The following is a 25,758-nucleotide window of genomic DNA, read 5'->3' as shown; positions in this document are numbered from 1 at the left end:
ACAAGAAGTTCCAGCTTATTTACCTATCCTAAGCCAAATGGTGTCAGATATAAGACCTTTTTTGAAAGGACCTTAGCGTTTCAGGCAGGCAAACTACAATGTTGGCTCGGTGAATATCTTCATCAAGCCATGTCGTACTGTTCTTTTCAAAAATTAGTAAAGTCTGCTTTGTTCGATAAATTTATCACTTAATTAGGTCTTTTTAAGATTGTAATTACTTTTATAACCTTTAATTCTGGTTTTATCCTATGATATGTATGTACTTCGCTGACTCTTATGGTGTAAACCGCCAAGAACTCTTGGGTAATGGCGGTATAAAATAATTTATTATTATTATTACACTTTTGGACAAGATAAGTGTGATTTTGTGATTAAATTTTAAAGCCGCTAATGTTTAAAAGCAGATAAGCATTAACAAGTTAAAATAGGAGGTTTTTATGCCTGTAAGGTTAGTTACCAGACATCTTCACAACCCAGCACTTTGTCCGGGTTTTCAAAAGCTGGTAAGATCGGGGCCAAGTCTGGCTTGCATCTGCGCATGCGCAGATGCGATGCGGTGAAATCACACACAAGCATGCGATGGCAACACATCGCATCTGCATTCCAGACCCAGCCCGAAGAGATGAGGTTTGCGGTGGGACTGGGGTGGGAGGCGGAATGGGGCGTGGCTGGGGGCAGGCCCTAGGGTAGAACAGGGCGGGGCCACGTGTCCTCCTTTACCAGATGCAAAATCTGGTAACCCTATGTAATGTGACAAAGATATTTAGGGAAGATTTTCTGACATTAGTTTGTGTTCCACAAGTTTCTATTGTGTTTGAAAAGACAGTGACACCCCCCAGAGACCGAGGCCTAGATGCACAAAAAGGATCGGTCTGCTTCGATCCGATTTTTGGCCTATTCTAAAAGAGCTATTTATGCACTGAAAAGTTTCCAAGCAAATGATTCATGCAGAGGTTTGTCGTAATCCCTGACTCTGTCATCCGATTGACCACTGTGAGAGCGACTGTTACACGTGCGCAGAGCCGGCAGGGGAAGCCTGAACAGCTGAGAGTCAGGAAACCTTTTTTTTTTAATGGGCACAGAACCCCCCCACCGATGACAGCCCTCCCTGGCGACCCCTGACAAACGCGACACCAGGAATCCCCCACCCTGCGCTAGCGAAAATCGGCAGAAGGGATGCCCATTTCTTCCTGCCATGCCGCACCCCCTCCACGTGAGAAAATAATGGCAGGTAGAAAGAAAAAGATGAAGGGCAGAAAGAGAGAGATTGATTGAAGCAAATTAGGAGAGAAAAGAAGATGTGAAGCTGGAGGGAGGAGATACATGCAGCCAGTTAGAGAGTATCAGAAAGAGGGAGACACTGATAAGGAGAGAGAGGGGTAGAGAACAGGAGCGAGATGTCCGACCAAGAGGAGACTGCTGCACAGAGAAAGCACTACTGAGCTAAGTGCAATTTATTTTCTTCTCTTTCTGTATATCTAGGAAGATTCCTCCGTTTCTCCTGGCATCTAAAAGTAATGACAAAATTGTATGAGGTAACCTTTCTGCCCTGCAGAACCTGTAATCTTCCTGCGAGAACATGGAAGTTAAGCCAAAGGTTATTCGGGAATGGGTGGAAAAGAAAAAAAGAGAGGGCGGGGTGGTGTATGAATCTGTGTTCTCAGCACTAGCAACATTTGCCAACATGAAGAAAGTAAGGGCTAGATTCTCTAAGGACACCGATCGTGTCCCGACCACTTTGCGATCACTTAGCGACCCCGACCCAATTCACTAACCTTACTCCAGATCCGATCCGCGCCCGATCCGATCCATGCATGCAAATGAGGGGGGAACGGCATGCAAATATAAGCAGGCAGCGATTCACTAAAAAAAAAAAAAAAAAATGAGGGACACCGAGTGGGCTGGCCAATTGAAAAATAAGTGAATGCTGAGGACCAGTCGCTCAGGTCATTTCCGACTGCCCTGTTCTCTGTTCCTTCTCACTTCTTGCCACCCTGCTCTCTGCCCCGACTCTCCTGCCCTTCTCCGCAGTGCGAGCCCGTGGTTTTAACCCACGGGTTTAAAGCGGGTTAAAACCATGGGCTCGCGAAGTAAAAAAGTTTTTAAAAAAATTCAAAAGCTCTGTAAGCATGCGGAGACCATCTTAGGTAACCAGGTAACCAGTGCAGTTTCTTCAACATAGGAGTTATATGAGTACTTCTCGGAACCCCTGTGATTAATCTTGCAGCGGAGTTGATAAGCATTTGCAGAGCCCTCAACTTCCCTTTCACAACCCCTAAGCATAGTGAATTACAAAAATCCACACTACTCAGGATCAATGTCTGAACCACAGTACGGAAATCATAAGCTGGCAATATTGGCTTCAATCTGTAAAGCATTTGAAGTTGCATATATCCCACCCTGATTATTTTTAGTATTTGGTTTTCCATTGTCAGACAACTATCTAAGCACACTCTCAGGACAGTCGTCTCCTTTTTTACTGGTAGTTTTCCCCCCAATAACCAACTTTTCCAGCTCAAAATTATCTCTTTGGCCTTTCACCACCAATACCTCCGTCCCCCACCGACCACTCGGATCGCTAGTAAGCGAACCTGAAGCCTGCGCAGACCATCTTCTTTGTCTGTAGATGGTCTGCGCATGCTTACAGAGCTGGTTTTCTGCTTTTTTTTCTGTTTGTACTTTTTTATACTTCGCGAGCCTGTGGTTTTAACCCGCTTTAACCATGGGCTCGCACAGCGGGGGAAGAGCAGGAGAGTCAGGGAGGCAGAGAGCAGGAGAGCCAGGGAGGCAGAGAGCCAGTTCAGGGAGGCAGAGAGCAGGTCGCGGCAGGGAGCAGGAGAGTTGGGGAGGCAGAGAGCCAGTTCGGGGAGGCAGAGAGCAGGAGAGCCGGGGAGGCAGAGAGCCAGTTCAGGGAGGCAGGGAACAGTTCGCGGCAGGGAGCAGGAGAGTTGGGAAGGCAGAGAGCAGGTTTATTTCAGGGCTGCAGGGCTGGGAGGATAGTTGGAAAGGACATGAGCAACTGGTCCCCCAGCTGTCGCTTCTGTTGATCGGCCAGCCCAGTCGGTGTCCCAGATTTTAGTGAATTGCGTCCCTGCCTACTTTGCATGTCGTTTCCCCTCATTTGCATGCACGGATCAGAATCGGATTGACACAGAGGTTAGTGAATCGGGTCAGAGGAAAATCGGATCGGTTTTGCTTAGTAAATCTAGCCCAAAGTCTGTTACAGTAATATTTTAATAAATATTGACTCATTTGACGCAGCTCCTGATTGGTGCAGCCCGACAATGAGCGAGTCCGCAATTCGTAAACCGCGAATTCATAGGGGAACACTGTATTGTATTGTAATCCCTGTTTTGCTACAGAGTGTGAGACACATGGACAGAGAGAAAAAAAGAGAAAGAGTGAGAGACTAACAGAGAAAGAATAACAGAATAACGGAATGAGAAAATACAAGGCAGAGAGAGCAAAGAATCTGGAGCCAGCGGGACCGACTGCTCTTCCATGAACCCTTACTGCTTGCTCCTGACTGGCTGGAAGCAGGGGTCAAAGGTGAAGGTCAATGCTAGGTTGCGGGAAGGGGAGGGGGGTTGTAATTCTATATGTACCTAGATGGTGCATATTCTATAAAGGAAAACAATGATCTATACATTATTTATTTTATTATTTCCTTTTTTATAATATTACAGTACCCGAGTAGATATGCGGATATACCATGAATCCAGTATGAATGTGTGTGTTTATGCTCAAGATTCACATAATTTATAGTATTTTATGTTACGCGTGTAAGCTTGCGCTCTGTCCATGTGTTCACCCATCTGCAAATCACACGCTATCGGAGATATGTGCATTGTTATTGAATAACCCTTAGGCATACTTTGCTTAGAAAAGCACATGAGCCTGGAAGAGAAGAAGGCTGTTGTCCCTGGCAACTTGAACATTATTCAAGTTTCATTGTCAGAGAGGAATTTGGCCTTGAAAATATTTTGAAAAAGGATGAGAAATTACTGAGTCAATTCAATAGGATTATTTGGCTACACTATTTCTGGAAATCATTTTCAACTTCTGCAGAGGTGGCCTCCAAAGGAAGCTCTTGACACCCACTCAACTCTAGGTCAAGTCTGTTGCCCTAGCTGGTTTTAGTCTCTCCCTCTGTTCCCCCCAAGTGGATCATGTCCTTGGCCTGTATCTTGTTCTTTGGGCTAACAATAGGTTTTACTTGGGCCTGGAATGGCACCGATACCATCATGTTGGAAGGAAAATGCCTAGTGGTGTGCGACTCGAACCACATAGGGGAGACCAGCAGCCGAGGAACGGCACTGGGAGTGAATCCACAGGAGGGTTCTGGTAAGATAGCTTTCTCCACTATGAGGGAAGCCACTCTCCAATACCAGCAACTGGACCATGATTGCTTACTTCCACCATGTGAGGAAGTTCCGATGGACCTCTGACCTTTCCTATGCTCCAGGCTGTCTGCCACTGACTGAGCCAGTCCTTTGCCCTTCCTTTGCATAACCCATTTTATCTTACGAACTAGGGGCTAGATTTAAAAAAAAACCAAAAAACCAACAACCCCAAAACATTTAATAAACCAATGGGCTGTTATTGCAGCCGTTATAGTAGGGATTTTTGAAAAGTGAGTCATTCGCCAAAAAATGCTCATGCAAATGAGGTTGGCAGAGAGTAGCGAAGACTCACTAAATTTGCATGTGCCCATCGCTGGTTATAGTGATGGGCACATGCGCAGAATAAATGAAAAAATACCCACAACAGCGGGAGAGATGCCCAATGTCTCCTGCTGCCTTCTGACACCCCCCCCCCCCCGGCAGAATGTGGATTACAGGACTGGAGGCAACATGGATTCACTAGAGGTAGGTCTTGTCAGACAAATCTGATCAATTTCTTTGACAGGGTGACCAGAGAATTGGATAGAGGATGTGTGCTAGATGTGGTGTATTTAGATTTTAGCAAAACCTTTGACAGTGTTCCACACAGATATCTAATAAATAAACTGAGTGCCCTCAGGATGGGTCCCAAAGCGACAAGCTGGGTCAGGAACTGGTTGAGTGGAAGGCGACAGATTGTAGTGATCAATGGAGATCGCTCTGAGGAAAGGGATGTTACCAGTTCTGTTCTTGGACCTGTTCTTTTTAACATTTTTATAAATGATATTGCTTGTCAGGTAAGATTTGCCTCTTTGCGGATGATACCAAAATCTGCAATAGAGTAGACACGTCGGATGGTATGAATAACATGAAGAAAGACCTGACGAAGCTTGAAGAATGATCTGAAATATGGCAGCTAAAATTTAATGCTAAGAAATGCAAGGTCATGCATTTGGACTGCAGAAACCTGAGGGAATGGTACAGTTTAGGGGGTGAAGAACTTATATGCACGACGGACGAGCAGGACTTGGGTGTGATTGTATGTGATGATCTTAAGGTGGCCAAACAGGTTGAAAAGGTGACGGCAAAAGCTAGAAGGATGCTAGGGTGCACAGGGAGAGGTATGGCCAGTAGGAAAAAGGAGGTATTGAGGGGAACTTACCTTTAACAAGAAGAGATGAATCCATTATCCCCTCAGTCATTGTTCTCAGGATTGGCTGATGAGGGGAGAATGTTGCTCCGTCCCCAGGGATGTTGAATGCTGATCCCCTAAATTAATGTTCCTTGCTCCTCCATATTTAGTTTTAATATGATTGAAAAGGGGCATTTCAGGGATTTTCCCCACCTTGAGCGTGCTTCTTTCTGTTTTGACCCTCTGCTTGCTTCAGTCTAACTAAATAGATGACAAAACCTGCAAACTCCCTCCCTGGTAGGATGTGGTACAGGAGCATTTACTCAGAGCCATTCCTGCAACCTCACAGCTAGACACGTAACAAAGCGCACAGCCCCTGCTGTCAATAGATTTCAAATAAAACAATATTCAACCATTTTTATTTTTAATAGAATTTTAGTATAAAAGAATCATAGCACAGTCAGGTCATTCTTACAGACTCTTCAAATTTGTCTGCTGTCACTTTAACTGAGAAGGCCTTGAAAGAAAACCCACAAATTGATTTAAAATAATTTAAAAAATCTTGTTCAGAAGCAAACTAGGATATCCAATTTTTGACCCTGTTTCCCTCCTGCTAAAATCTCCACGTTGCATAATACAGAGCTAAGAACAGGCTGATAAGGCAATCATTAATTGAGCACACAATGTTCATAACGATTGGCACCAATCAGAAGGAAGCTTTCTGAATGCCCAATGACATCACAATATAAGTGTGTTATGCTGTAGCTGAGGCTGCTGACAATGCGCACTGACATCACAAAGCCAATGTCTGATGATGTCACAAAGCCCCGAAATACCAATAGCCTCAGAGTCTGTTCAAGCCATTCAGAGAGTCAATGGGCTCCATTATTTGTACAGGCTGAGGGTGGGACTGTGATACAAACACATGTAAGCATCACAGAGCAAACGACGGGCACAGCTGGGCATAGATTTGAGGTCCAGAGCCTGGAGCTCCTGGGGATTCATGTTGAGATATTCTGCCACCTCGGGGCAAGATGTGACCTGTGGGATGTTAAAACCATTCTGGCCTCCTGCAGGGAGTAAACAACATTCTCCAAAGTATAATTGTTCCAGAAAGGAGAGACAGAGAAAGACACACACAGAAAAAAAGACAAGACTAAAACTTGAACAGGAAGAGACACAGAAATAGATATGGAGACAGAAAGCGAGATGGTGTGTGGGAGTGTAAGGAGAAATGAAGCACACAGTGACCCTCTCCCCCACATATAGGCTATTATCTTACCTTCTCGATCTGCCATGCTGTCAAAGAAGCTCCAGTCTTTATCACCAGGGCCATATTTGGTGAAAGCTACATAATGACTAGTTTCTATGCATAGCACAGCGAACAACTTCATGGTCTGTCGTGGGACAATGCTATGAAAACCCGTCTGGTCCAGGAGCTCTCCTGGCAGCTGCAGAGTCTGTGGCTCATGATCTCTCCTGTTCCGGTGACAGTGAACCTGGTGCCCCAACAGCCAATGCAGAACAAAAAAACCCCCAAATAAATTGAGAACTGTTTTATGTTTGCTCTACTTACAAGTTTGGAGCACTTTCCTTGCATTGTTCTCATTATGGAGAAAGTAGAGATAAAACAAAGCAAGGAGACGGGACCCGTGGTTTAATTTTAAGCATGCTTTTTGCGGTTCAATTTGACTCCTTTCCAACCTAGGACCCCTGAAGAAGGCGTGTACCGAAACACGGACTGTGTTGGGTCCCGTGGTTTAAATTTTAAGGTGTTGTTTTTAACCGCAATTATTTTAATAAACTTTGCCTGTTGCTGCAGTTCTCCTTGCTTTGTTTTGTCTTCGACCCTTTTACTGCAGATTTTGAAAGTAGAGATAGACATCTCAAAATCCGTAATAGGTTCTCCTACAAACACGGGCAATAGTCACACATCATAAGGTCAAAACGTTTTACCAACATCTAACCTACAATTTCACTCAGTAATTTAGTCCCATATCTCTTGTCCTTCCTCAGTGGAGATGGAAAACATCTGACACCAGACCTCTTTTTTTTTTTGTATCTGAACAATGCTCTAAGGCAGTGGTCTCCAACTCAAACCCTTTGCAAGGCCACATTTTGGTGTTGAAGGTATTTGGAGGGCCTCAGAAACAAAATAGTAAATGTCTTATTAAAGAAATGACAATTTTGCATGAGGTAAAACTCTTTCTAGTTTATAAATCTTTCCTATTGGCTAAGTCTTAATAATAATACTGTCATTTATAGCTAAAGAAACATATGATCAAGAAACTGTTTTATTTTACTTTTGTGATCATGATAAACATACTGAGGGCCTCAAAATAGGACCTGGCGGGCCGCATGTGGCCATGAGTTTGAGACCAATGCTCTAAGGACAACTCTTCATGAAAAAGAACAGGGGAAGCAGCCCACAGCATGACAACATTCATCCCAGTTGGGCTTTCTTCAAACTGCCAACAATTTGGGAACATTTGATGAGCTGGGGGGTGTGGGGGGCAGGATGAGAAGAACAAGACATGGCTTCTGAAAGTTGTACTGGGGCAATTCTACATAGATCCCCCAAAATAAGTCCACAGTTATGTGCATAACTTCAGATGCAAACACACATGCTCAACAGCTTTCATAAACGCGCCCCCCCCCTAACTGAAGGCAGTTGGTTGTGTAGTTGCTAATATTCTTTAACCCGTACACTTACCTGTCTGACATGCACCGACTCGCCCATAACTCTCCTGCGCTCCCCCTCCCAGACTTCTGTGTCCTAGAATTTGAGCACACGCCTTACAGAATAGCAACCAAGGGCTATTCTTATGTGTAACTGCCAACTAGTGCCAACTACTACTACTAGTAATTATTTCTATAGCGCTACCAGACGCACGCAGCGCTGCACAGAGTCACAAAGAGTAAGAAAACAGTCCCTGCTCGATAGAGCTTACAATCTAAACAGGCAAGACAAATAGGATGCCATGGATACAGTTAAGGGGAACGGTTAATCAGCTGGCTGGATTGAAGGCAGAGAGGATTACAGGACAATCCAGCCGTTGTGACATCACTGATGAGGCTGACTCTTATTGGTGGAATGAGGCATTATGATGTCACAATCTCAGCTCTGCTTCCCAAAGACTGAAACTCTTCACACTACTACTAGTAATTATTTCTATAGCGCTACCAGACGCACGCAGCGCTGTATAGACTCACAAAGAACACAGTCCCTGCTTCCAAGAGCTTACAATCTAAACAGACAAGACAGACAAACAGAATGTCATGGATACAGTTAAGGGAAATGGTTAATCAGCTGGGTTGGTGGGCAGAGGAGTAAGGTTAAGGATTGAAAGCTATATCAAAAAGGTGGGTTTTCAGTCAGCTTTTAAACAAGGGAAAGGGCTTGATGGACAACGGGCTAGATTCACTAAGCAAACCGATCGGTTTGCAAGCCCTTTGTGACCCGATTTCCCTTCTGCAGTATTCACTAACCTGTTTTGCGATCCACGCATGCAAATGAGGGGAACTGCATGCAAAGTAGGCAGGGACGCGATTCATTAAACAAATTTGCCGATTCGACTGTACTGGCCGATCAACCCAAAAAGCGACTGCTGAGGATCAGTCGTTGAAGCCCTTTCCAACTGCCTTCTGCCGCCCTGCTCTTAGCCCTGTCAGCCCCGATCTCCTGCTTCCCCAATCTACCTGCCTGCCCTGACGCTGCCCTGATCGCCTGCCTGCCCCGACTCAGCGATCCGTGCCGTTCCTCTGATCGCCCCCATCTGCATGTTACAGTTTGGTGAATTTGTCGGACCTGCCCGGATCGGGCAGGTTAGTGAATCTAGCCCAAACTCGGGTAATTTATTCCAGGCATAGGGGGCAGCTAGATGAAAGGAATGAAGTCTGGAATTGGCTGTGGAAGAGAAGAGTAACATTAACTAACATCAATTACAGCCAATAATTAGTTGTAAAGGCAAATTAGTGGCTAATTAAGTCGTTAAGTTGCACACACAAATTTGTGTGCTAATTGGAAAATCAGTGGTGCAGCTTGCTAGACTTAGGGGGTTAATAACCTTACCTGATTGTTGCATATTGTGCAGTACTGCTTGATACCACCAGGGGTAATGTTGAGGTCCTCATAGCAATCCTTGCATTCGACCAGGGCCAGCGCCTGACAGATACAGCATTCTCTGGGAGCTGAGGACATTGAAAGGGAATAAGGCCTTTATCAACCTATTCCACGTGTGCACCCATCCAAGAATTAATTCACCAATACTGCTATCCATCAGTCATCCAATATCCATCCCTTCAATTCATGAGTACCTCTATATATCCACTGAACCAGCCGTTAAATCTGCCAGGCATCATTCTACCAGCCCATCTAGTCATCTATGAATTCATCCTACAGTTCATCTGTTCACCACTCTATGAACCATTCCTACATTCTCTAATCTACCCAGACATTTACCAAAATGATAAAGGGGATGGGACTCTTCTCATATGAGGAAGGGAAAAGAGGTGGCTTAGGTGGGGATATGACTGATCTACAAAATTCTGACTGGTATAGAAAATGTCCAAACCGTAAGAAAGGTTTGGACAAGTTCCTGGAGGAAAAGTCTGTTATTGAGAAAGATATGGGGAAGCCACTGCTTGCCTTGGATTGGTAGCATGGAATATTGCTACTCCTTGACTTTTGGCCAGGTACTAGTGACCTGGATTGGCCACCTTGAGAACGGGCTACTGGGCTTGATGGACCATTTGACCCAGTAAGGCTATTCTTATGTTCTTATGATTTTTTACTCTTTCAAAGAGTACAAAGACTAGGGGACCCTTAAAACAAATAGGAGGAAATATTTTTTTCACTGAACAAATAGTTAAGCTCTGGAGCTCATTGCCAGTGGATGTGTTAACAGTCCATAGTCTGCGATTGAGATTAGGGTTACCAGACATTTGGATTTCCCCGGGCATGTCTGGCGGTCCAGATGGCTTTTCAAAACCCGGCACTTTGTCCGAGTTTTGAAAAGCTGTGCTGGGCAGGGAGGAAGTCCGTACATGCGTGATGTCATCATGTAGCGTCCGCGCAAGCGCAGACTTCCTGTCCGACAAGAGCAAGCAATGGGGTGGGTGGGCAGGGCAGACCTGGGGGTGGGATTAGGGCAGGAATGGGGGTAACTAGGCAGGCCTGGGGGTGGGACTAGGGGTCCGAATTGCCCAAAAGGAAAATCTGGCAACCCTAATTGAGATAGACTTGAGAGAAGCCACTGCTTGCCCTGGGATCAGTAGCGTGGAATGCTGCTACTATTTGGGTTTGCCAGATACTTGAGACTTGGATTAGCCACTGTTGGAAGCAGAATACTGGGCTAGATGGACCATTGGTCTGACCCAGTTTGACTATTCTTATGTACCATCTTTATCCATCTATTCTCCAACCAATCTTCTTTCATTCATCCATCCATCCTCCAACCAATCTTCTTTCATTCATCCATCCATCCATCCATCCTCCAACCAATCTTCTTTCATTCATCCATCCATCCATCCTCTAACCAATCTTCTTTCATTCATCTATTCATCAATTCCTCAGCTTCAGAGGTTAACAAAATTTCCTGGCTCTTGGCCCACCACATCACTCTACAGCGCGCTGAGGACATAGCAGGTCCTTACTGTCTTCCAGTAGGTTGGTAATGTCCAGTTCCAGCGTAGGCAGGATAGTGGTGAACATTTTGAAGTTCTTCCCATTCCGAGGCATCTGAATGATAAGACAGGAGGGGGCCTAGGTGGGAGACATGGGAAGATTACATCCAGGATACAGTCTACTCCATGGTCAATTTTTCAAGTACCAATTTGGGGTGGGTTGGAAAGAATGTCCCCTTTTATTAGATGTCCTGCTAATACACTTCTCCCTCCGGATTCGCGGGGGATAGGGGCAGAGCCGGTCCGCAAATGGTGAAATACTGCAAATATCTTCTGGTCCGGCTCTGACCCACCCCCGCCTCCCTCCTGCCTTCCCCCCGGCATCCCGGCCTTATCTGGTGGTCTAGTGGGCTTTCGGGTTAGGAGTGATCTTCCTACACTCCTGCCCCATGCAGATCGCCAATAGGAAATAGCTGCCGTGAGTTCCTGTAGTCTCTCGAGACTATGATGGGAACTCCCCACAGTCATTTCCTATTGGCAATCTACACGGGGCAGGAGCGTAGGAAGATCGCTCCTGCCCCGAAAGCCCACTAGACCACCAGGTAAGGCCGGGACGCCGGGGGGAAGATTAAACTGTGGTTTTTTTTTCATTTTTCCCCCTCCCCCCAAAATCGCGAATATGTGAAATCGTGATTGCCGAAACTGCGAATGGGGAGGGGGAAGTGTACCAATGGTTTTTTCTGGGCCGACTATGTGTGTACTCTAATGTTTCTGGCAGCACCCTAGAAATTCAGCTCTTTTCATGTTAAGAGCATGAGACACTATGGCTGGGACAGGCCTCCAAAGGCCATCTGTTCAAAGACTTGAGGGACCTGGGTGAGTAGGCATCCTTACAGGCTTTCCTCCCTCGTCTCCTGTTCCACCAGGAACAAACTTCCTCTTCCTCTTTTGTATCCATATTCCTTATATCAACCTTTCATCTTCAGCTGTGGGCCAAAGATAATTTCAATAAAAATACCCAGAGATGAACATGGAGTTGGTCTACCAACAAGAGATGGTTTGGGGATAGTAAAGAGGAATTTGTAAATAGAGACATAATGGAGGAACCAAACAGGGAGGGGCAACTTCATGAATAGTGATGGTTAATAGTTTCAAGCACATTTGTAGCCAGAGAAGAAGCAAATGAAGGTCTAGAAATGAAAGATAGTTGATGCGGGTATAATAGGGAAGGTCATCCAGGCAGCAAGCCAAGTTGTAAAAAGTCTGAACAATTATCGCGAGCACACCACAAATTGGGCCTTGCTTGTTCTGCTTCAACAGAACAAGTTGACCATGGTGGGATCTGAACCTGAAGCTCACAGGCTTCCAAAGCTGTCACAGTCTGAGAGAGAAGAACTCCTCCTCCACTGACCTGTGACCTCTCACCTCTGTAAATTTAAGGTCGCTGGTGACCAGTGACCACTCCAGGAGCTGTTGGACGCTGGGGATGCTGACAGACTGCTTTCGTTCCATGAAAATCTGGTAGAAGATGCAGCCATGGGGTTCCTTCCCCGACGACCTGATGAAATGGAGGTATGATGGGTAGGTGGTCAGAAAATGGAGGACAGATGGACAAGACAGGCCCTTTGGAAAGAGGAAAAGAGGTTCACCCTAGAAGACCTAGAGTCAGATGGTGTTAGAAATATGGAGACACAAGAGAAGGTGACATACAAGATGGAACATTCTTTACAGAAGGCCTGAACCATCCCAGGAGTGCCCTTTCCTTACCGAATCTTAAACAGCGGGTCCACCTTTAATACCTGGAAAAGTTGATGAAGAAATTCCTCCGGGTCTGTGTGGAGAGAGGAGAGGCTGGATGAGGAGACCATCTCAGGACTGAGAGATGATCACAGTTAAATAAATATCCTGGAGTAGGGGAATAGGATTTGTTTCATACTAGCCATACTAGGCTTCTCTAATTTATTTACTTAAAAGTTTCTAGACCGTTTTATTCCAAAAATGGTTTACAAAACGCTACATACATAAAATATTAAAATAGGGGAGACCAAATGGAAACAGAAACAGAAAGATTTAACCTTATAAAAATCAATGCTCAGAAAAATGCATCAACAAATAGTTGTGCTTTTAACAATTTCCTGAATGAGCTCCTATCGCTGCATTTATGAATTTGACCAACATGACAATTTCACAATTTTACTCCTGCACATGAAAAGGTCATAGCATTGGTTTCTGCATATTTCCCAAGTAGAGATAACTCTATGTCACAATTTACCCTATACGACAAGAGAAACTAGATTACTGTCGAGATTATCACATTTGTGGCTCCTGCCCCTTAAGAGATCAGTTTTCACCATGCCCCTCCCATTGGTTCCTCACCTTTCTCCTCGCTGGTGAATCCTGAGGACCGACCCTCTGCCTCCAGGATCTTCCGCAAGGCCATCACTTTGGTGGCACACACATAACCATTCCTGCGTAGAGGACAACAAAAAATTATGAGAGGATGAATGTCCCCTCCAGGAAAGTGACTTGAAGACTCCCACCTCCTCCACTTCTTTTGTAAGGATTGTTCTGATATAGTGCTTACACTGCTATACAGTCTGCACGTCAGATCATTACAGTCCTTTGTAGAAATACTACTTTTATGCTATATGCAAATGCTTTATCTCAGTCCTTTACATCTGACACTAGATAAGCCATGAATCTAAATTTAATCAGGAAATGTTTGAATATATGGAAATCCAGGGCAAAATAACATAGTGCATGGTCTTACTCCATATTCTCCAATTCCCGGATAATGGAATCTAAGTTTAAACAAATTTAATCCATAAGCATTAGAACTGAATTCTAGATCAGACAATGTTCCTAGTACTTTTCTGCCTCCCCCTGTGTAGTTTGATGTGTGAATTACTGGGACTCACAGTAGTAAGTTGACGAAGAGAAGGGCCATTCAGATACTCACTTGCGCAAGGGGTTGACGATCTCAGTGCGCAGGAGGTCCCGTGTAGCACTGTAAGAATTGCTGTCATTCTTGTCCTGGGGGCGTAAGAGGATGGTGTCCAGGACAGAAGAGAAGGCAAACATACTGTGGGGACAGAAAGGGGGACTGAGAGAGACTGACAAAAGGGGAGAGTGACGGACAGAGGAAATAAGATAATGGCAATCGCAGGGAGACAGATTACAGACAATAAGAAGAGAAGTGTTTTTTTTTGGGGAGGGAGAAGGAAGAGAGAGGAAAAGATAAAGTGGCTGAAGGGAGAAAGACTGAGATAAGGTGCTCTTTCACCACTCACCAGAAGAGTGTAGCATCCAAGTAGCAGGAATTGCAGTGACCCTGGATCCCTTTCTTCCAGCCCATGAGCTGTTCTCCTCCCTCAGGCCCTGTATTTGGGGGGGTATCCTCTTCCACTTTCTCACTGGTGTAATCCTTGAATGCTGAAGGTGAAGGGTAGGGAGAGAGGACGGGAGATGCAGTGAGCCCCTCTCCATTATGTGTCATTCCATGAAGTGCATTCCGGATCTTACAGTCCTGCTTTTCTCTTAACATGTCCTGGTCACAATGCATTCTGGGATATATTGGGATGACAACTTAAAGCGCCAGCAGCCTTCTAAATGCCCTAGATTAGACTCAGATTGTCCTCCCATATCCACCTCTGAAGTTTCAGCACCATCCCTCCTCTCCCCATTACAAACCTATGGAATTGCAGTGCTGGGTCTGATTGGCTGGGAACTGTAGGGAGGAGAATCGGGAGTCCGGCCGACAGTGTCGCAACTTGACGAACAGAGCTTTGCTGGGAGCACAGTGGAAATAGCGGGAACCCCTGTAGGTGCCGTCTGTACAAACCGAAGGCATGGGATCCTCCTAGAGAACAAGGGGACAACCAATGCAAAGGCGTGAAATAGCATCAACCCCTGCCCTCCTCTTCCACCACATCACGCCAGACACTTACCACTTCCAAGCCAGCTATCTTCTCTACAAAATCAGGGTGCTCCCCTATCCAGCGGATCACCCCAAAGATAGGTGGGTCATGCACTTCCACCATGGAGTTGATCTCCAGTGGAGGGTAGTGCAACTTCTCGGCTGAGGAGCTGGGTCCCAGTGATGGTAGCAAGCTCTCTTCCTGTGGGCTGGAGGGTGCCCGGCACTCTTCAGAGACTGGAGATGGGATGGGTGGAGGCAGAGGTTCTTCAGCTGGGCTTTCAGTGAACTTGATTTCTTTACCATCTGTAGGGTAAATAAGCAGAAAATCTGCTCTCGCATAATGTAGCAACATGTTATGTTATGTTATGTTATATTATATTAATCAGGTTTTCTATTCCGCCTTCACCTATTCAGTTCAAGGTCATATTACATTACAAGAGGTTGGGTCATTTACCCAGAAGTTGCAATGGACAGATTGACACAGACATTCAATAGGGTTGTTAGTTCAGGTAGATCAATAGTTACAAGTACAAATAAGTCATTGTTGGTTCTTTGTTTTGTCCCAGGAGTTGCATTTGACGTTTAGGAATGTGGTTTTACAATTACTGTTTCAGTTACTTCAGGGTTAGCTCCCTGTCTTGGTACAGAAATGCTATTAGAAGTTTTCTGAACCTGAGGTAGTGGTCACAAGACCGTAGTGTAAATGGTAATTGGTTCCTGCATTTTGCTAATCCATATTGGATGGATAAGGTAATTTGCCAGGTAGACTTTATATTGTTGTATGCTGAGAATTTTAAGTGGAAAAGATTTCTGGTGGAATATCTGTTGGAGGCACCCTGGAGTAGGAAGGCCAACTCTGTTAGGTAGTCAGGGGCATTCCCTCTTAGGTTCTTAAAGGCAGTGATGCCCAATTTAAAAATGATCTTTGCAGTTATCGGCAGCCAATATAATTTCATATAATAGGGCTGTGGGTGTTCTGATTTCCGCAGTTCATATATCAGTCTTACCGCTTCATTTTGAGCTAGTTGTAGATGTGATAGTAATATTTTAGAAGCAAAGAACTAGCATTATATTACAGTAGTCTAGTCGGGATAGGATTAGGGGTTGCACAAAAATTTGGAAAGCCTCTATTTCGAAGTATTTTCTGACAGATCTTAGCATTCTCATCACAAGGAAAGATTGTTTTATTATCAACTGTACGTAGCTTTTCATGGATAGGGGGTTATCTATTTCTACTCCTAAGATTCGGGATTGCAGCTCTAATGGAAAGTCTGTGTCGTCTACTGTGATCCTTGGAGTATAGCGTGGGTCAGTTGAGAGTCCTTAGCTAAAGGAATTTGGTTTTATTCTTATTTAGCTTGAGGCAGTGGGTGGAGGTCCAGTTTTCTATGCTTATAACAGCTAAGCAATTTCTTATCAGCAAAAGAGTGTTCCCACAAAATCTCATCAGCAGATGAGATCCGGGGTGTTCAAAGGTTGGTGAGGAGAAAAGAAATTAAGGCTAGTATGCATAGTAACATAGTAGATGACGGCAGATAAAGACCTGAATGGTCCATCCAGTCTGCCCAACCTGATTCAATTTAAATTTTTTTTAATTTTTTCTTATTAGCTATTTCTGGGCAAGAATCCAATGCTCTACCCAGTACTGTACTTGGGTTCCAACTGCCGAAATCTCTGTTAAAACCTACTCCATCCCATCTAAACCCTCCCAGCCATTGAAGCCCTATCCAGCCCATCCTCCACCAAACAGCCATATACAGACCATGCAGGTCTGCCCAGTATTGGCCTTAGTTCAATATTTACTATTATTTTCTGATTCTAGATCCTCTGTGTTCATCCCATGCTTCTTTGAACTCAGTCACCGTTTTCCTCTCCACCACCTCTCTCGCGAGCGCATTCCAGGCATCCACCACCCTCTCCGTCATATCTGTTCCACCTGATTAACGGCCTATTCCTCTGAACGTTTTCAGCATCTGGTTGGGCTGTGACAGCTTTCACTTCCTCTTAACAATGGTACACTGAAAGCCACTGCAGATCGAGCATCCACCAGGCCTACCCACCAACAGCTACCACTGTTCTGCTGAAATGCTTTCGCTAGGATTTTTTTTTTCTTATTTTGTTGCCGTTTCTCCGTTTTTAAGCACAGCTAAATGCTTTGATCTCCTTTACCAAGTCCTTCTCATCAGCCTAAGTAGAAGCACGTTCAAAGCCTTTGTAGACACGCAAAGTACAATCTCACCTGACTTGACGTAGGCCCTCATAAAACCAACCTGCTCCTCAAACGTAAAAGACACTCTCAAGCTGACTCTGAACACCTGGGCTGCTGTGCACTTAAGAAATGAAAGACTCTCTTTGCTCTCTGCTTGAAGACAGAAAGGGGATCTAAGATAGTGCTCTGATCATCCTTAATGTGTAGAAGCAGTTTCTCACAACAGTACCTATTTGCGCGTTGAAAGTGAGTTTAGAGTCAATAATTACCCTTAAGATTTTAACTGAATTAACTTGGTTAATAGCAATGTTTTCATTGCGGATGAGAGAATTCAATTGTAAACCATCTTTCCAAGGAAAGAGGAAATAGTTTGTTTTAGAAATACTAAGGGAAAGTATAATGTCCCTTTGCCAATCGTTTATTTAACTTTTTATTTATTTCATCTATTTCGAAATCATTTGCAGTATCAAAGGGTAGATTATTTGAACATCATCGGCGTAGGCGAAAGCTGTGAGGCCAATGGATTAGCATAATGTCAGTAAAGGAGCGAGATAGATATTAAACAGTAGTGGCGATAGGATCGATCCTTGAGGAATTCCAAAAGAATTTGAGCTGGAATTGTTGAAAAGTACGGTTGACGATCAATCTGTGAAATAGGATTTAAACCAATCAAGTACTTGGTCGGCGATTCCAACCGAAGCTAGTCTTAGTAAAAGTAGTTGATAGTCAACCGTATCAAATGCTGCTGCGAGATCTAACGAGATTAGGTTACAGATTTATGGTGGTCCAGAATGTAAACCGGTGACGGGACAATCGTGCGCCGACAATCAAGCGCTGACAATTCGGCTCAAGACACAAGCGCGTCGTGGGAAAACTTAGCTTTAAAGAGCTCTGATGGGGGGGTGTGGGGGGAACCCCCCCCCACTTTACTGCATAGTGTTCGTGCTGCTGTTGGGGGGGTGTGGGGGGTGCAACCAGTGCTCCCTCTAAGCGGGCGGGTGTTGTGGGCAAAATTTTTTTCGCTGTGCGCTACAAATATCGGGCGCCAGCGCCAACTCGCCCGATTCTCCTCTCGCCGCCCTGCCATCTCCGTACGCCGTGCGCTGTGACGTGAAACTTGTGCGCTGCGATGCAATATTTTGTGCGCCAGCGCACGCCAGCGCAGCTTAGAGGGAACACTGGGTGCAACCCCCCCACTTATAGAGAAAACGGAACTTTTCCCGAAAAAATCAGAAAAGTTCCTTTTTCTCTATAATGGAGGGTTCCAACCCCCCAACAGCAGCGCGAATATTATGCAGTAAAGTGGGGGGGGGGTTCTCCACTCACACCCCGCTTCGGAGCTCTTATAAAACTAAGTTTTTCCACGGCGTGCTGGTGTCTTGCGCCGAATTGTCAGCGCTCGATTGTCGGCGCGCGACTGGCTATGAACTTGTAAACCTATTAAAGAATGTTCAGTTGAGTGGTTTCTACAAAACCCAGAGTCTGCCACAGCGGGAAGGCTGGCCCCATGCTCAGTTTTTAAAAAAAATTGAGCTCTCTCTAGTGCAGGGGTATCTAACCTTTTGGCTTCCCTGGGACGCATTGGCTGAAAAAAATGTTTCTGGGGCTCCACAAATGCGCAAACGCTGCAGCAAGACAGAGGAGGGAGCCAGCAAGATGGTAAACATCCGGGGGCAGCAGAGGATAACGCTGCATCGCCCTCAACCGGGGCTGCACAAAATACTTCACGGGGCCACATGCGGCCCTCGGGCCACAGGTTGGACACCCCTGCTCTAGTGCTACTGAGGCACCCGAGGAAAAATAAAGGCTGACCCAGATGGAGGTGCCTGTCAAAATTTGACCCGATTTTCACCTAGATTGTTGGACGTGGGATAGTGGGCTTTGTTGGACCTTTTTTTCTGACCCAGTATGGCAGTTCTTAGAATAACGTGGAGTGGAGGGTAATACCTGGAAAGGGAAGCGGGCAGCTGAGAGATATCTACCCCACTTTACCCTAACTCACCCCTCTGTCTGCTCTGCTGCAACCGGTTCTGAGGATGTTTATCTCCTCCTCCACGGGATAGGATGGAACTCTTCTCATCTGTGCCAGAAACTGTCAAACAAGAAAAGAGACCCCCCCCAAAATAATATTAATTAATTAATTTCATTTTCTATCCTGCCCTCCCCAAAGAGGGCGGGATAGAGGTTACAGGGTAATATACAGTTATAGTGCAAGATTTTTCAATACAAGTTTTTATCCTAATGCGACACATACCGAGTTGTATCAATATACATTTCTTTGTAATCATGGGCGGGGGAGTTAGGTAACAGGTGTGTTTTTATTGCTTTTCTAAAGTTGAGGAGTCCTCAAGGGATCTAATCTGTGGGGGCAGTCGATTCCAGTGTCTCGGTATGAAGTTGAAGGGCACGACCAGGGGAGGTGTTTTGAGGTGTATTCATACAGGGAGTAGAGGGACCTGTTAGGCACATGTGGAGGAAGCTTGGTCGTCATGTAGCCCGGCGCCATGTCGTGTAAGGATTGAATATCTCCCACTTCAACCCCACAACCCCACATCATGCAATAAGTTGTTCTGAGAAATCAAACCAATTATATGTCCAGTTCTTTATGAAGAAAACATCCAGGGAAACTAGTATTTAATTTGTAGTCTGTCAATAAGATCCCTCATACTCTGCTCTAGGACAATATCCAGACTTTCAAGGTGCAATGGTGTCATCATGTGGACAACAAGTAGATTGCAGCAGCTTTACTGAGTTGATTTAGAGCAGTGTCTCTCAAAACTTTTTTTTAGCTCTGGCACACTAAACGGAGCAAATGTTTTTCATGGCACATTATATAATTGAAATTATATTATTGCAAAACCAACAAAAATTAGTTATTTATTTAAAGTTCTTTAAGCTAGGTATGGGTAATTGTAACAATGGTGAAACTAAATTAGATAGAATAGAATTGCTAATCAATACGATGGATTTGTTTTTGAGTGCAATGTAATTATGAATTTAGAATGTGTGTAAATATTGTGCAGCCTATATGAATCATTCAGGTCTTTATCTGCTATCATTTACTGTGTTATCTGAATGCACTACGCTGCTCCTGACATTCATAGAGTTCCTATGAGCCTTGGGAGTAGCGTAGAGCATTCAGCATGCCAGCCTGTGCTAAAAACCGCTATCAAGGTTTTGTAAAAAGGGGGGAGGAGGTAAGTTATGAAATCTTGGACTTCACCTTTGGACACTTTGTGCTGTGGCAGGAGCATTCCATACTTTGGCAAGGGGATGTCACAGATTTTCTTCTCCTTGAAGTATCCATCCCAGCTCCCCACCGGCTCATCCTGTGTCCAATTAACAAATTAAAAAAAAAAGAGAGGGAGAGAAAAAGAAAGGCAACATGTGAAAAAAAAACATGCAAAAGAACAAAGGTTGTTTTTCACAACATCTGCTTTTGTCATCACATTAATGAGATGCTGCGGCCATGATCACTCCGAATTCCTAGAGGGACCAATACGAAGGGGAGGGATCGTCTCACCAGAAGGATACCCACGAAGACGCCGGCTGCGGTTCGCTTGGGCAGGCAGCCGCAGAAGACCACAGTCCCGGTGGGCAGGTTGTCTTCCATCTCAAAGAAGACTTTGTCTCCCTCCTGCAGCAGGATTTCCATATCCTTCACCGGCTCGATGCGGCTCACTGGGACGAAGACCCCTGAATTCTCAGCACAGGAGAAGAACTTTTGACCCTTGAAGGAGCCATCTGTGAAGCCCAGACCGGCAGCTGAACCCTGGTTGGGGAAAAAACGTTTAGGCCGAAAGAGAAATCCATTGCGAGTTTGGACATCGGAGAATGAAGAGAGATTGATTTAAGTAGATAAAACTTATTTATTTTAGACCAGTGTTTCTCAAATCAGTCCTGGAGTCGCCCCTTGCCAGTCAGGTTTTCAGGATATCCATAATGCAAGTTTTGCATACACTGCCTCCATTATATGCAGATTTCTTTCATGCATATTCATTGGGGATATCCTGGCAAGGGGGGACTCCAGGAGCAAGTTGAGAAACACTGTTTTAGACCAGTATGGCCATATGGAAGAGAATTTAATAGGTTGATATTTCTGGTGTATTTGACTTTGTTATTTTCTTTTTTTCTGAATGTTATTCTGTATCCCTTTCTGGGCGTTATCGGGAGGATGGGCTAAATAAGTGAAAGAATAAATAACACCCTGGTGGAGAGTTCATCTTTGTGTGAACGTAGTGAAACGAAGGAAGGGGATGGAGACTTGTATACTGCCTTTGGCATTTCAAAGCAATGGGACCTGGAGGATTAAGGGCCACAAGGAGCAGCGCCAGGATTTGATCATGTCTGGGATTCTACGTAACAGGAGGTCAATGCTTTCGGTCTAGGGCAGGGCTAGGCAATTCCGGTCCTCGAGAGCCTCAGCCAGGTCAGGTTTTCAGGATATCCACAATGAATATGTATGAGATGGATTTGCACGCACTGCCTCCTTGAGAAAGTCTATCATGCATATTCATTGTGGATATCCTGAAAACCTGACCTGGCTGCGGCTGTCGAGGAATGGAATTGCCTACCCCTGGTCTAGGGTCCAGTGCTTTGGAATGCTCTTCCGTTACTTTTGCGCCAATCGAATATGCTTTTACATTTTAGGAAAGGGGTGAAGACTCTGCTGTATGAGCGCTTTTTGGGGACAAGGTCTGAGAATGTTTGAATTTTTCTGCTTGTTATACTGATTTGTGCTTGCTTTTTGCTGCAAGTTATGGTAATGCTTGTTTATTTTCTTTTATATTCTGCCTGTAATGTTATTAGTTGTTTGTTTTTATTGTGTATGTATTTTTGTTCCTCGCCTAGATTTGTGCATAGGCGCGTTATAAATTATTTTAAATAATTAAATAAATTGGGGTGTAGGAGGAGAACACCCCTCCTCCCTGCACCTGAGGACACCCAGTGGCCATTTTCGCTGCCCTCACACCTTAAAAATAACTCTCAGGTGATAAACAGCAATTGCTCAAGGCTCCTAAGGGTGAGAATTGTTTTTTTGAGAGAGAGAGACAGACAGTTATATCCTCTCAGGGCATGAAGTAAAAAATTGCAAAGTAATTCAAGCGACAAAAACAATCAGCACAAAAGCCAAAAATGGTCTTAAATTGTCCTCACAGAATTAATCGGGAGAAAGCTTGCATTGTAAGCTCTTGGGGGAAGGGACCTCATGAATCTTTCCCGCCTATTCCACGACAGCGGCGTGTGTGGGTGTAAATAAGGGGCGTGTCTATTGGATTCTATGGGCTGTTGCACTCACCAATAATTCCACACCAAAAAGGATCCCAGAATCGCCCTTTGATTTGCCGAGGGGACCCCGGTAGCGCACCACGCCAAGGACTCGATTCACTGACGCAGAGGTCACCTGCACCCGCACCTGCTCTCCCTTCTTGATGCGGGAGAGCTGCAGCAGTCGGGACTCATCGCTGATGAGAGCCAGGCGCTCCTCGCCGTCGGTGACGGGCTCCAGGAGCCCTGCGGGGCGCTCCCCGATCTCCCTCAGGTCTTGGAATTCCAGCCTCAGTGCCTGCTCCGTGTCAAGGACCGTCAGCCACGGAGGGCGCCGAGATCCTCTCCGGGAGTCATCAGCTTCCAACCGCAGCAGGGAGCCCTGTGTAACCCTAACTGTATTCTTGTCCTCGTCGCTGCCATACACATCCTTTACAGCGATGAAGTAACGAGGGGTTTCCTGGGCTCTCAGGGGGCCCAACATGTCACTTTTCTGTCTGACTCCTCAAAAGGATGGAAGCAACTCCCTCAGAACATAACCTGCATGGAAGCAAAGAGAAAATAATCATACACATAAGAACATAAGAATTGCCGCTGCTGGGTCAGACCAGTGGTCCATCGTTCCCTGCAGTCCGCTCACGCGGCGGCCTTCTGGTTAAAGACCAGCGCCCTAACTGAGACTAGCCCTACCTGCGTACGTTTCACACACACACCTATGCCCCTCACTCCTGACTTTCCAGTTAGAGAATGACACGGGGACAAATTTTTCCCCATCCCCGTGGGAACTCATTTTCCTGTCCCTGCCCCATTCCTGCAAGCTCTGTCCTCATCTGCACAAGCCTCAAACACTTTAAAATCATAAATGTTCAAGGCTTGTGCGGTTAAGGCGGAGCTTACAGGAAGGGGCAGCGACAAAACTCCCGGGGATGGGATAAAACTTGCCCGTGTCATTCTCTACGTCCAGTACTGAGTCCTCCTTCCCAAACAAACACACCTCGTTCCTGGCTGCCAACAACCCCTGCAGGTCCAGTACTGAGCCCACTCCCAAAGCTCAGCCAACCGATGCATCCTCAGGAGCCAACTTTTCAAAACGATTAGGGGTGCTAAACCCAATGGCAATTACTCCTCCCTGGCCATAGTCAACGAGTTTGCTCAGTGCCTGGCTTCTATGAATGCACCTCATTCCTGCCCTGAAATGGCTAAAGAAAGTAGATAGAACAGTGTGACGGAATCAAACACCTTCAGCCGGGCCCGAAGGGAAAGGCAAGCAGGACCCCAAAGTAACCTGGTTAAAACCCTTTGCAAGCAGCACCTCCCGTCCCTGCTCCCCTTTGCACAGCAATCCAGAGCAAAAGGAGAAAGGCAGAGATGATCTGCGCCTGTTCTTACCATGAAGGGGTCGTGGTAGAACTGGAATTTGGGGCCAGAGGGAGGCCCAGCCATGCACGAAGCTGCTGTGCCCAGATGTTGCTCCCAGCTCGCACAGCTGCCTTCCTGGAACTCAGTTCCTCTTAGCACCAGGGGCTGGCTGCAGGCGGGGCTCGGGGGGTGATAGGCAGCTGCCTGGACCAACCGGGCTAGGCAGGAGGGCCATCCAGAGGTGGAAAGTCCCGTCTGCAAGAGCTGGGGAGCACTTGTGTGTGCTCGGTTTCGAATTGACGGTGCGCCCCAGCTGCCTGGGCTTTCTCAATTGCGAGCCTGTGGCTCGAGTTAGAATAAGAAAGGTTTGGCTTGTTCTTTTACTTTGCTAGGATCTGATTCCTGCTCGGGTCTTTTCAGCTCTCTGGCTGTTTTCGAGATCTGGCACGACATTTCAAGACCTCTGCGCCTAGTTGCAGGATTTATTGCCAAAAGTTTTATTAAGGGTTTGTTGCTCGAGTTCAGCTTTGAAAGTTGTCCTTCTGTTTTCTAGGTAACTACTGTAGTTGAATGTGCTGACAAGGATCTGTGCCGTGCACCTCCTCTTCTGACGCTGGGACTTTTTGATGTTGCAGCCTGTAATCCCTCCCCATCATCTCCTCCCTCTGTCTTTAGTGCCCTCCTCTCACCTTCCCTGTGTTATGTTAGCCTGGAGAAGGAGGAGTGGTTATTAAGTGCTTGGCTCATGCCTTTTTTTTTTTTTTTAGCTGCATTCAAGTCCACTAGGTTTTCCTTGTCCCTGAAGTGCTACCACTTGAGGGAATTGTGGGTTCAGTGCCATGCCCGAAGACAAAAAGAGCAGAAGTGGATTGCTTGAACTGGTTGCCACTCAGGGTTGGGCAAAACCACGGTCCTCGGATCGGGTTTTCAAGCTCTCCACCAAGAATATACATGAGGTTAACTTGCCTTGCAAGTACTGCTTCCATTGTATGCAAATAGACCATACCTATGGTGGAAAGCTTGAAAACTGGACTGGGCTGTGGCCCTGAAGGACTGTGGTTGCCCAATCCCTGCTTCAATCACTAGGCTATTCCTCCCCCACCTGTGGGCTAGGAACCGGGGAAAGCTTCAATCCCTCTTGACCCGGAGTAAAACAGTTTGCCTCAGGTGTGCACTTTGACTGTAAGCTCCTCAGAACAGGGGATTAGTGTACTAGGGAAGTTATCACTGTACAGAGTTGCATTTGTTAAATAATGCTACAGGAGTGAAAAGTATTCCCAGAGCCCCTCTATGAGGAGAAGCAACAAAGACCTTTGGGTCTTCTGAAAAATCTTAAAAACCATGTTGTTTCAACGTGTTTTAATCAATAATTTTTAAGGACTGTAATGCTATCCCTTTTTGATAAATTGTTGTAAACCGAATCGAGCCCTTTTGTGGGGATGACTAGGTATATAAATCTAAAATCAGATTAGAACTGTATATTATGGGGCTCATAATCAAAACATGTCTAAAACCGGCCTAAATCGGCACTTAGACAATCAATGAGACAAGTCGTCTAAGTTCCAATAATCAAACCGGGTTTTAGACGTATCTAAAAATGACTTAGGCCTTCACAGTGCTGCAGAGCTAAAAGGGGTGTTTTAGGAGGAGTGGTGAGGGGGGGAGAGTGTGAACAGTCTGTCTTTATCTACTAAATCTATTCCCTTCAGTATTTTGAATGTTTCGATCATGTCCCCTCTCAGTCTCCTCTTTTCAAGGGAGAAAAGGCCCAGTTTCTCCAATCTCTCACTGTACGGCAACTCCTCCAGCCCCTTAACCATTTTTGTCGCTCTTCTCTGGACTCTTTTGAGCAGTACCATGTCCT

At 45.5% G+C, this 25,758-nt stretch overlaps 1 protein-coding gene across 1 annotated transcript; it reads right to left on the bottom strand.

Annotated features, from left to right (window-relative positions):
- Positions 1-5,921: 5,921 nt before the first annotated feature.
- On the bottom strand, positions 5,922-24,516 carry LOC117350767 (ubiquitin carboxyl-terminal hydrolase CYLD-like). Its single transcript, XM_033925342.1, has 16 exons — positions 23,925-24,516; positions 22,567-23,075; positions 20,791-21,039; positions 20,491-20,596; positions 19,270-19,359; positions 15,087-15,361; positions 14,830-14,998; positions 14,430-14,571; positions 14,099-14,221; positions 13,516-13,607; positions 12,907-12,970; positions 12,565-12,697; positions 11,170-11,278; positions 9,587-9,705; positions 6,797-7,013; positions 5,922-6,584 (listed from the first exon to the last, which is right to left on the bottom strand). The coding sequence occupies exons 2-16, from the start codon at positions 23,017-23,019 to the stop codon at positions 6,400-6,402; spliced, it is 2,526 nt and encodes an 841-aa protein (XP_033781233.1). The 5' UTR covers positions 23,020-23,075; positions 23,925-24,516; the 3' UTR covers positions 5,922-6,399.
- Positions 24,517-25,758: the final 1,242 nt, after the last annotated feature.

Source organism: Geotrypetes seraphini, chromosome 16 (genome assembly GCF_902459505.1).
Source record: "Geotrypetes seraphini chromosome 16, aGeoSer1.1, whole genome shotgun sequence".
NCBI lineage: Eukaryota > Metazoa > Chordata > Amphibia > Gymnophiona > Dermophiidae > Geotrypetes > Geotrypetes seraphini.
Note: the sequence above shows the minus strand (reverse complement) of the source record. Positions and strands in the feature narration are given on the sequence as shown.